Here is a 13,104-nt window from a genome sequence, read left to right as displayed (position 1 = left end):
TGTCTCGAGTTGGAAACACACTGCCCTCGCTTCACGTGAGATCAAACCCCGTTTTTGTTAATTTCAAAGTTCAGAGTTCTCTCCAACGGAGGTTCCTCCAAAGACCATAATTCCATACTCCTGTGGTTTAGACTTTAGAATAATGACCTTATAGACCTCTTGCCTCTTGCATTTGAAAATATGAATGTGGCTTCGAAGGAAAACCTAATATGATTAATAATGTCTCTTATGTTCATATTTTGTAAACATACTCATGTGGCTTGTAAGAATCACCTAATAGACCTCTTACATTTGTAAACATACCTACTCAATCACTAATGTGGTTTTTTATCTCCTCCATTTCCAGGCCAAGACTCGGCAGTTCTTGACCTTGGCTCCCATATCGACATTTCTGACACCTCATTCACTCAGATGCAGGGGGATTTAGATCAGCAGCGGCTCCTCGGAGAACGGCCTGTCCTGCCTTCCATAGATCTGCACTTCTCTCGCGAAGTCCACGACAGAGAACGGTAAGTCAGCAATATACTGTATGTAGGAGTGTCTCGAGTTGGAAACACACTGCCCTCGCTTCACGTGAGATGTGAGACGGTACCTCACGTAACATCAGTGTAGCTGTAGCTATCGTGAATGAAATCACAGACCTACTATATAATGAGAGAATTTTGAACCATATATATCTAATGACGTCACATGACTCCCCGTGATGTCACGTGACGTGAGAGTCGTGTGTTTCTACCTTTATACCCTCCACTCACGTGGTTTGTCAGACGGTCTGAGCGTAAGTGACGGGCATTACATTAGCAAAGGCCCTTCCTGCCCTAGTAATAATCCCGTACCTATACCTGTCAGGAAAGAAAGCTCTCTCGGGGTCTATTTTAGGACTCGAAAACCTTATGGGCAAAATCCGTGTCTTTACTTGCATGCCGTGTAACTGGCAATCCGTGGGCAAATCCATTTTGTATTTTATGCAAACGCCTTCAGTACACTTCAATCTTTGTGCTCATCACGCGAGTACTGCACGGCAGTCTATACTGTAAGTTTCCAGGCGCTATTTGTCATTTCATATTGGATCGATATTAAGACCTTGATTTGACTACCTACTACATACTTGGAATAGCTGCAAGTCCGATTTGCCATGAGCTCATTGGCTCATTTATTTGCAAAAATATTCCATCGCATTTACCTAAAGGCATCCCTAATTTTTAGCATAAAAAATGCTCTCTAAAGGGAATTTAGTTTATTTTTTAGCACAAAAAAACTCTATAAAGGAAATAAAAAAGCTTAAAAAAAAACTTACATGGGGGAGAATCGAACCAATCTAGGTCATTGACCTCGAGGACATGCTATCTATAGTCATGCTAAGACCTATTCAGTTATCAATGACACTCCATTGCATGATCTGTCATTGTTATCAAAATATATCTGAATGTCTGTAGGTATTTCATGAGGTTGATATTCAAAATGTGTATTTCTACGTCATTAACTTTCATGTTGACATTCCAATATGACGTCATTGATGAACTTTCATCTTCCCTCTCTCTCCTTACTTCCTCCCTCCCCTCTCCTTTTCCCCTTTCTCCCTCCTTCCCTCTTCCTTCTTTTTCTCGTTCACCTCCCACTCATTTATTTTCATTAAGGAGTTATTTTTAGGCAAAATACGAAATGAGAATAAAGGAAAAAGGAATTTATCTACGGAAGAGGATTGTAACTCCATCATACTCTTGTCTCCTGTGTTTGAAAACTTTCCAATATGAAATATACTCGTAATGTGACCCCAGTCGGCCTAGTTAGCTTGGAGGGTAGCACGTCAACTTGTAAGTCCTAGGTTGCGGGTTCAAATCCCGCCCTAAAGAGAATTTATCGTAAACAGATGAGATTTGTTCTCGGAACGATTTCTCTTATCTTCGATTTCGGGCCTTCGTTGTTAGAGTTCCCTTCAACCACCCCTGTTAGGCGTTTGAATGAAAGTTGGACTAAATGTAGTAACCAAACTACTTGAGAGTTATTAGAGTTATCACTTCGTTTGTTCGTTCTTTCTCTCATTCGTTCGTTTGTTTCTTTGGTGGTTCGTTCAGTTACCTACTTAGTCACTACTCAGCTTACCGATTTGTTTACAAGATTTCGTTATCTGTGCCTGTTATGAAAGTTTTGGATCCGACCATGTTTAAGAAAAGTGAATATTTCAAAAGATCCACGAGTAAGTTCAAACTTCAAGTATCTGATTTCCCCCAGTAGTCCAAAATTTTAAAATCAAGATTATCAAATCAAGTGGAAATACTTCAAACACATTTCAACTTAAAATACCTACTTATTAGTATGTATTGGTAAAAATATTGAAAGCTATTCCAAAATTTTCCCCATACTTTATTTGTTTTATGTATTTTATTTGTTCTTCTTCGAGTTTAAGAATATTAAAGTCACTTTTAAGTGTAAGATTCCATTGGGAAACCTAATTGGCGTGGCGAGGCTTTTAGTTTAAGTAGGAGGTAGAAAACAAATCATTCATTGTAAATCATAATGATCTGATACTGAACATTAAGTTATGGAACATTGATTTCCATATGATTCATTCCCCATGATTCCAAGTAATGAGTCTGTGAAGTTATATGCATAAATGTGTACAATAACAGGTAATTATGATGCTGGATAGTGGGAGAGTGAGTGAGTGAGTGAGTGAGTGAGAGTGAGTGAGAGAGAGTGAGTGAGAGAGAGTGAGTGAGAGACAGTGAGAGAGAGAGAAAGAGAGAGAGAGAGAAGAAAAAGGAGATAATGGAGAATCAGAGAACGGAAAAGACACTTCTGAATTAGAGTCTTTGCAGAAGTTAGAAGATTACCTCACTTTAAGTCCCACATTTTATGAGGGTTGTTCACCGTTCTATACACCCTGTTTATTTCCTAGTTTCTAGTACCATAGATGTAGGTACATGTCCAGTGTACGACCCTGTATATTTTCTGGTACCCTGTTTTCATGTTACCAGATACACATACAGCAGAATGAAGGCCATGAAAATAAACGGTATGAGAATATCAACTCATTACGGCCATCAAAAATAATGATGTACTCCCGTCTTTAATATTAATGTATTAAAATGAAATTAATTCGAATTTGGGTGGTGGTATCCGTTTGTTCATAATTATACTCCGTCAGCTTCTGAATAAGATGAAAGTAAAGAGAAATAACTACAAGTGTCTTCACCAGTGCACCTTTCCATTACTACCCTATTCTTAGTTGTTGATAGAATGGGACTTGAGTACATGTTCTATTTAACAGCCTAAATTAAGCACTACCCGCTATTCTGCGAAAAATCTATATTGTCCTCGATTTTGATGACCAGAACCATTTCTTGTAATAATGATTAGTTTTATGCTGTATTTATTTTTTCCATGATTCTCCTACATTTATTTAGTTACTTGATTATTATTATTTTTTTTTTTTACATTTATATTATTTAATATGATACTCCTACAATATTAGTATTAGGAAATACGAAGTTAAAATAACCATCAGAGAGCTCTCTCTTAAGTAGTGTTCTTTGAGTAGCTAACTGGTATATTGAATAATGAAATTGAGAGAAAATTCGTTCATCATTATGATTTTTAATGTAAATTCTTTATATTTTGATGAACTTATATTACAAGTAAGTACCCACACCGGTACATTTATCGACATACGAGTCATGTGAACGAACTTTAATGAATCCTGACAGACCAGGTATTTATATGAAGAGATCAACTACTGGCACATGTGTGACATTGACAAATACATGTTGTGTATCACATGTGGATTGGTGTAATACGACAGTGTTGGTTTGCTGCCAGTGCAATAATCATCATGATCGATTGTACAGTCGTCAGAACATGAAGAAATAGCGTCATTACTTCGTTAGGTACCATTAAATCTAACTCAGTTGACAAGGTTCAAAAGTGAGAGGATTAGAATCAAGACAGATTACTCAGTTAACTTACCTCAAGCTCGTAAATCTAGAAAAAATTAGCCATGAAAAAACTGAAATGTCAATAAAATTTGTAGATAGTATAATTGTTGACATCTGAGTCAATGGTACATTTGCATTGCACCAAATGCCCTCAGCCTTCTTAAGCCTGATCTTACCACAGAGAGTTTTCAGTTATTCCAGAGTTTAAAGAAATACTGCCCTCTGTAGATTCGTATAAACTTAAGCCATCCTTTGGGGCAGTATTCCTTGGCCTGTGTAAATCAAATGGGTGACGTCAAAAAAACCCCCTTGACACTGTGTTAACTCTTGTAAGATCGTCCATTAGTTGTGTACAAATGTACAACACTTCCAAGAGAAACACCAAAGAGTGACATGGGCGAAACATAAAATTCTCTCTCCGATGATCTAGGTCTATCTAGGACAGGTTGATTTTGTAAATTTTGTGCTGCTATGCTTATTGAATATTTGATGTCTGATTAGTTTATGGTTGGTCTGTGGCCGTAGTGTGTCAGCTGCCATCGTTCTTCAGACTGTCTTCCTTTCGGGTTTTCTTTTGTTTTCGGTTTCTCCCTACTGTTTCTTTGTGTTTATTGCCAACAGTGACGCAGGAAAACTGACTACCGCTGCGCTGGGTGTATATTGATTTACTTCTGCCTACATCAATTGATGGGAAATGCGTTGTTTTCCAGCAATTTCTAAATTCTCTCAAATTCTCTCTCCGATGATCTAGGACAGGTTGATTTTGTAAATTTTGTGCTGTATCATTGGGGCCACATTATGTACGGATTGTACGGTATCTCCCTCATGTTTGATATTTGGTCGTATCACTATAAACGTGTGTGATGTGATGAAATCATCTCTGGTATTGATATAGCAACTGCACCCATGAGTATCATGACAATAACGTTGCTATCTCCCTTACCTAGATACTTGTAATACAAAAATGTGTAAAGAGTGAGTTATTGTACGGTATCTCCCTCATGTTTGATATTTGGTCGTATCACTATAAACGTGTGTGATGTGATGAAATCATCTCTGGTATTGATATAGCTATAGCAACTGCACCCATGAGTATCATGACAATAACGTTGCTATCTCCCTTACCTAGATACTTGTAATACAGAAATGTGTAAAGAGTGAGTTATAAAAAGAAGAACTACTCTTTTCGGTGGGCTACTCAGTCAATGAGTCAGATCCTAATTTCATATACCTGGGAGCTGAAGAGTGATTTATTTTAATGTTACGTGTTTTAGGTCTTTAGGATCTGACTTATCCTTTTCGGTGGGCTACTCAGTCAATGAGTCAGATCCTAATTTCATATACCTGGGAGCTGAAGAGTGATTTATTTTAATGTTACGTGTTAGGTCTTTAGGATCTGACTTATTTCGGTGGGCTACTCAGTCAATGAGTCAGATCCTAATTTCATATACCTGGGAGCTGAAGAGTGATTTATTTTAATGTTACGTGTTTTAGATCTTTAGGATCTGACTTATTGCTCGAGTTAATTAGTTAACTGAAAAGAGTTGTTCTTTGTTATAGCTCAGGCACTCATTAGTCTTATTATAGACTGTGCTATCACAGGAGGAATCTGTCTGAAGTGATTCGACTGTCTGAATTTGAGAGATATGGATGTCATTTTAATTTTTAATGAATGTCAATTCTCAAGTGTTAAGTCGACTGTGCTATCACAGGAGGAATCTGTCTGAAGTGATTCGACTGTCTCAATTTGAGAGATATGGATGTCATTTTAATTTTTAATGAATCTCAATTCTCAAGTGTTAAGTTGACTTATGATGGGTTAATGAACTATAGAACTCACTCAGGGTCTCCCGTCAAGATCCAAAATCAGCAAGGTCCCCAAATGGGTGGACACGTTTTGGATAATTTTTAATCAAATTCAGCCGAAGCATTCGAGAGGTATCACGTAACGCCCGCCCGCTACACGGTACGGCCCAAGCCTCTCCGGCAGGCCAAGCTTGTTGTTTCATGGAGCACACACACTCCGGGCAAGAGCTTTAGTTCAGTTCACTGTGAATTCTTTGTGAAAATGATTATTCAAAACTGAGGCATCATCCCCTCTCCGGCCGAAACAATCGAATTTTGGCCCACCAAAATGCCAGTGGACTAGAGACAAATCCACCTCACAAGTTATGATCACAGTGGCCGGCCGACCTAATATACAGGCAAACTAGAAACGAAAACCGAAAGCGAGTTTACTTAACTATTTGCTGACTTGAATTTCCCAGTTTCCTGTTTCGCCTCGAGCTATCTGTGCCTCTCCTAGTGAGTTGATTAGTAGAAAATTACTCTCATATCAATCTTTTATTTGCTCCATTGATTATTCTATCTACAAGTTATGTTTGTATCTACCTACATAATATATATATTGTGTTAAGTTCTGATTATTGCGTTGCGCGCAGTATGTGATGTAAATTGTAAAAGATAATTAACTGGAGCAAACTGAATAATTGTTTACTTGGATGTTTCTTTGTTTCTCCCTACTGTTTCTTTGTGTTTATTGCCAACAGTGACGCAGGAAAACTGACTACCGCTGCGCTGGGTGTATATTGATTTACTTTTGCCTACATCAATTGATGGGAAATGCGTTGTTTTCCAGTAATTTCTAGACAATCAAGACTCTTTATTGCATAACGAGAGTAATCTTTATATTATATGATTCTCATTCTATCGTTCCAACTCATTGATTATTTTCATATCTCATCACGGTATGTAAATAAGTATGCATTATTTATAATCGAATGTGGTCTGGTCATCTGATATCGCAGTCTTTTACACTGATGGCCAGAAAATTCTGGATGGATTGACTTAAAAAAAAGTTTTAGAATATCAAAAATATTTCCTTTGAAAATAGAGCCAGTAAGAAAACCAAGACGTTATCTTGAAGACAACGTGAGCTTTTGGCAATGGGCGGACACACCGCGGGCGTTATCATAGATCTACTTAAAACAGGAGCACCTCTCCCCATTGACACATCTTCTTCAGTTTGTGTCCCCACCCCCCTTTGGGGAAGTACCAAAAACTTTTCGAGATATTTTCAAGACATTCCGAAAAGACGGCTATAGTAAAAGAATGGAAATGTAGACTGGCCTGAATCTTCTGCACCCTAGTGTAACTTGTAATGAAAGACATTCCGAAAAGACGGCTATAGTAAAAGAATGGAAATGTAGACTGGCCTGAATCTTCTGCACCCTAGTGTAACTTGTAATGATACAGTAGAGATGTGTGTAAATAAATCTGGTGTTGACAGACCACACTAGAGTGACCTGGATAGAGTTGGGGTCAGAGGTTTGCCACCTCTGAAACATCTCATGGGTGAGGTATTTCCCACGAGATCTTTGCCTCTTAAGGTGTGACTGCAGACCGAAGTCCATCGACATCGACTGGAACCCCCACACTAGAGTGACCTGGATAGAGTTGGGGTCAGAGGTTTGCCACCTCTGAAACATCTCATGGGTGAGGTATTTCCCACGAGATCTTAAGGTGTGACTGCAGACCGAAGTCCATCGACATCGACTGGAACCCATATTCAAAACAAACATTGACTTTCTACTTGAATCTAGACAGTGTAGATGGGTTTTGGAGTGCCATATTCCGGTAGGTAGTGCGTTTTCCTCAACGCCATATTTGAAAATCTCGGCTCTAGAGGAAGGGTCGAATTTCACAAAGCTTACAAATCTCATAAATGTCATCAAAAGTTTTCATTAAAGTTTTAGTGGTTTAAAGTCATCAGCGTGGTCAACTGCTGTGACTCTTAACGATCGACCTTAGTGTAGTGTAGACGCTGCTTTAAAAGTGCCGATATACTGTAGACTTTTTCATTAGACTTGGTAGACTCTGTAGAAATTGGTCTTGCGAAACCAAGTCTAACGAAAAGGTCTACAGTGTACTGATACCTTAAGAAATTGTGTAAAGATCCTAGAGCCCACTCTTGTTGTTCATGCATATCATTCTCATTGACTCTTAATTGGGTTCGACGCCACAGTTGCTGCTGTAAATCCTAACAGCTAGCAGTTTATTCTGTAGAGTCCATTGTTTTAAAAAGCCAGTATAAATTCTGCTTTTTTTAAGGGGCTGGAAAAAACTTTCACCCACTCTAATCAAATCCTTTTAGCGCTATGTTTAATCAACTTTTCTATTATTCACATGTCTATTTTTGGCCGATCCTCTTTGATTTTATTGCTTCCTATCAATTGCATTTCGTAATTCATTTCCCCCTCTACCGTCTGCTTCCATATCCTGTACTGCCTCTCCCTAGAACTATTTGATGAGAAATTGAAGTAGGGCAAATAATTTAGGTACTGCTACAAATCACGCAATCAACCACGTGGCGTGTGGGCGCAAGAAACACGTGGGACCTCGAGTTATTGCACAAGATTTCCTCGACGAAAAATGATCGAAAAACGCGTTGTTTAGTTTTGATGGTGAGGCCAAAATTTTGTGCTGCTTGCTTCTTGCTTTCCCCGGCGCTACTCCTACTGAGCGCTACTCTAGTGACTCTCTGCGGCGCATTCCCCCTCATATTTCTTAGACTTATGATGGGTTAATGAACTATAGAACTCACTCAGGGTCTCCCGTCAAGATCCAAAATCAGCAAGGTCCCCAAATGGGTGGACACTTTTTGGATAATTTTTAATCAAATTCAGCCGAAGCATTCAAGAGGTATCACGTAAGGCCCGCCCGCTACACGTTACGGCCAAAGCCTCTCCGGCAGGCCAAGCTTGTTGTTTCATGTAGCACACACACTCCGGGCAAGAGCTTTAGTTCAGTTCACTGTGAATTCTTTGTGAAAATGATTATTCAAAACGGAGGCATCATCCCCTCTCCGGCCGAAACAATCGAATTTTGGCCCACCAAAATGCCAGTAGACTAGAGACAAATCCACCTCACAAGTTATGATCACAGTGGCCGGCCGGCCTAATATACAGGCAAACTAGAAACGAAAACCGAAAGCGAGTTTAACTATTTGCTGACTTGAATTTCCCAGTTTCCTGTTTCGCCTCGAGCTATCTGTGCCTCTCCTAGTGAGTTGATTAGTAGAAAATTACTCTCATCAATCTTTTATTTGCTCCATTGATTATTCTATCTACAAGTTATGTTTGTATCTACCTACATATATATATATATATATGATTCTATCGCGTGCTGGGAATACCGGGTACACTCAGATCCGTGAAGACAATTTAGTAGCTACTTTGAATGATTAGCGACTACCTGTGGCGGCCGTAAACCTGTGTCCACACATAAACGACGGCCGTCCACTATGTGTGGACACAGCTTAAGGAAGACTCTTAGTAATCCTGTAATATCCACAAAAAAATAAAATATGCACAAATAATTTCTCTTCAGCTTCACCACAAATAATTCATTATTTATATTTCTGAATTGATTTATTTATCATTGTAAATTCTTATTTTTACAACGGTCTCATATGAGTGGTGAAGCGTTTCCAATGCTCCCGGAAATGAATGGTTGTGAAAATACAACACATCGTAAAATGTGTATCTCGTAAGAGCCTCCAGTTTGAGACGTAGTATGATCTTGAAATAATAAAGACACAGATATATAAATAAATAGAATAATAAATAAATAAAAGACACAGATAAATAAATAAGTAAATGGAATTTAATAAATAAAATTTAGACGCCTGGACAATCTGTGGTCAGTTGTTTTGAATGAGTGAGAATTACTCAGTTAACTTACCTCAAGCTCGTAAATCTAGAAAAAATTAGCCATGAAAAAACTGAAATGTCAATAAAATTTGTAGATAGTACCTATAATTATTGTTGACATCTGAGTCAATGGTACATTTGCATTGCACCAAATGCCCTCAGCCTTCTTAAGCCTGATCTTACCACAGAGAGTTTTCAGGTATTCCAGAGTTTAAAGAAATACTGCCCTCTGTAGATTCGTATAAACTTAACCCATCCTTTAGGGCAGTTATCCTTGGCCTGTGTATATCAAATGGGTGACGTCCCCTCTGTAGATTCGTATAAACTTAACCCATCCTTTAGGGCAGTTATCCTTGGCCTGTGTATATCAAATGGGTGACGTCAAAAAAAAAACCCCCCTTGACACTGTGTTAACTCTTGTAAGATCGGCCATTAGTTGTGTACAAATGTACAACACTTCCAAGAGAAACACCAAAGAGTGACATGGGCGAAACATATGCCGTGACTAGGCAAGGTCATCGCCGATCATTATTCTGAGATGCTGTTTGATTTACGTTGCTTCTTGCTTCTGTATTGTTCTTGCATCTATCTTGTCAATGCTATTCTGTCCTGCGTCTATCATTTTATGCTACTTTGCTAATACTCAACCAACCTTAATATTGTAATGGTTAAACAACGTCTACGCTTTCGTGAGGTGATCTCAAGCGAATTTCATTCCATCAAAATCCCTTGATATGACTTATTTTAGGTGCTGATTGCTCCATAACTCCATATTCAATAAACCCATATGCAATCCTTGTGGTTGTCCCTCCCCGTAATATTGTAATGTAATGTCTAATGTTTGGGAATTTGGTGTGCAGCATTCCAATAGCAACAAAATCAACAAAATGATATCCGAGGGTTTAAATCGACGCCATAATATTATCTTATTGCAACACTACTGTATACTCAAGTTCATTATGAACTCAGGTAACTGAGAAATGTGCAAAGTTTGCAAGTTTTCAAGTTTTTTTTCAGGATATTTATAGATTCCTCGTTCATAACAAAGGCATCACCATGCAGTTCTTGTGTAATCGTGGGGGTAGCTGTGTCTGCAACCAGTTCTTGGTGTTGATTGAAATTGTCGAAATTCCTATTAAGCAATTCGTTCGCAAGTTCTTGGATCTTCAGGATCTTAATGGAAGTGATAACAAATTCTATACAAGCATTTGGTTCTATACTTACCCAATGGATCCTCAATGGCCAGTACCACAATCTGAGCTTAGAGGTTGGGCACTCACGCTCCTAACGCTCCTTATTCAATAGATCTAAAATAAGTGATATCTAAGAATTTTGATTGAATGGAGACATTTCAGCTGTCTGACAGACCTCGAGATCTGTCAGACTATGAGAATTATGAGTTTCTAAGGTTTCATTAGATTTTTTCGTACCTACTTGAAAAGCCCATTCTGAGGCTTAGGTGTAGGGGCAAACAGCCCTAAATGTTGGGTTAAGCTTATACGAATCTTCGTTAGATTTGTTTTGAGCTATAGACATTGATTCCCATCTCAGATGTCTTGTGAGTCTAGAAAAGAGAATGTCTTGTGATTTCTTCGTGTCTTATTCTTACCATGACTTAATTGGTCTGATAGACTTAAAGTCTTAAACCAAGTTTAAACCCGATTGTGGTCCCAGCTATAAATCACACCAAGTTGACATTTCCAGCTTTGATGATAAGTTCTGCTCCATTTCCTTTGAATATCGGTACGTGTCTCAGGTTGTATAAGATCAACATTGTGATTTGGTGAACTTTACCATGATTCGTATTGATCCGTGCGTGATACTAGTCATGTATCATTGCGTTCATGGGTTGAGTTGAACCAAACCTACATGTTTTTTTCGTGTCCGTCCAGACCAATTCGAGTGAATCTAGTCTCTGAAGGATGAAAGACACAATATCCAAATGTCAACCGATTATACTGATCCCAGCCAGTGGTCCTAGATTACAGTTGGAATTATGAAGTTTATATTGAGCAAACGTTACAAATTTCCCTAGCTCTAACTAAACCTAACCAACCTAGCATTTACCTAACTATGATATAATATATGTATACTTAAAAATAATAATAATAAAAAAAGTAAAACAAGAAGTAATTGTTTACTTGAATATTTCTTTGTTTCTCCCTACTGTTTCTTTGTGTTTATTGCCAACAGTGACGCAGGAAAACTGACTACCGCTGCGCTGGGTGTATATTGATTTACTTCTGCCTACATCAATTGATGGGAAATGCGTTGTTTTCCAGCAATTTCTAGACAATCAAGACTCTTTATTGCATAACGAGAGTAATCTCTGTACCGTAAGTGTGGTCTTCAAGCATTGATGTAGGTATACTTAGATAGAATCCTTCAGTCTCCTTTTGGACAAGACGTCCCAAGTATTGTACAGAAATTCTTTTCCTTGAAAGTTATTGTTCAATGTCCATTATTGTCCATTGCACCAGAGATATTATTGCGAAACGAGACAATACATGTCTCTGTATGACTGTAACCACTAGATGAGCTTACCTAATAAATGCCTGAGGTAATCTTCAAGGAAAGTTCATTCCATCTCTTGAAAAGTTGAGACGTTTCTTCATATGCGAGGTTTGCAATTTTCATCGTCACGTATGGTTATTTTGAAATATGAATTCTGAATTCAGTTAGTCAACCATAATTGCGTGCAATGCTGCATCGTCCAATGTCTTTGTCACAACAATTCCGAGATTTTAGATTCTCCTTATTCAATACACCTATGTATTCTGAAATGTGATATCTGCTGAGTTCAGTTAGTCAACCGTACGTGCAGTACTTGCATCCTGCCATGCCACATCGTCATAACGATCTGTTTGTGACAGCTGAACTATCTGTTTGAACATAAATCACAGCACGGAAATGCCACTGAGTCTAACCATCAGGTACGGACAAACATAATAATAGTAATAAGGTTCATTACGTCTCGTATTGTCCATTGAGTACTGCCCATCCAAACAATGCCGTGACTAGGCAAGGTCATCACCGATCATTATTCTGAGATGCTGTTTGATTTACGTTGCTTCTTGCTTCTGTATTGTTCTTGCATATATCTTGTCAATGTTATTCTGTCCTGCATCTATCATTTTATGCTACTTTGCTAATACTCAACCAACCTTAATATTGTAATGGTTAAACAACGTCTACGCTTTCGTGAGGTGATCTCAATCGAATTTCATTCCATCAAAATGCCTTGATATGACTTATTTTAGGTGCTGATTGCTCCATAACTCCTCAATAAACCCATATGCAATCCTTGTGGTTGTCCCTCCCCGTAATATTGTAACATAATGTCTAATGTTTGGGAATTTGGTGTGTAGCATTCCAATACATAGCAACAAAATCTCAATCGGGGTGGGACACCGAGAATGATATCCGAGGGTTTAAATCGACGCCATAATATTATCTTA

The 13,104-nt window shown here is 38.3% G+C and overlaps 1 protein-coding gene across 1 annotated transcript in view; it reads left to right on the top strand.

Annotated features, from left to right (window-relative positions):
- Positions 1–13,104, top strand: part of LOC103507172 (protein GDAP2 homolog) — a 63,097-nt gene that overhangs the window by 36,398 nt on the left and 13,595 nt on the right. Inside the window, exon 8 of the mRNA XM_026822105.1 lies at positions 347–509. Within this exon, the coding sequence (XP_026677906.1) occupies positions 347–509 (163 nt within the window). The remainder of the gene's footprint in view (positions 1–346; positions 510–13,104) is intronic.

Source organism: Diaphorina citri, unplaced genomic scaffold (assembly GCF_000475195.1).
Source record: "Diaphorina citri unplaced genomic scaffold, Diaci psyllid genome assembly version 1.1 scaffold294, whole genome shotgun sequence".
In the NCBI taxonomy this organism is placed as follows: domain Eukaryota; kingdom Metazoa; phylum Arthropoda; class Insecta; order Hemiptera; family Psyllidae; genus Diaphorina; species Diaphorina citri.
The sequence above is the reverse complement of the archived record's forward strand: the minus strand, read 5'-3'. Positions and strand labels throughout refer to the sequence as shown.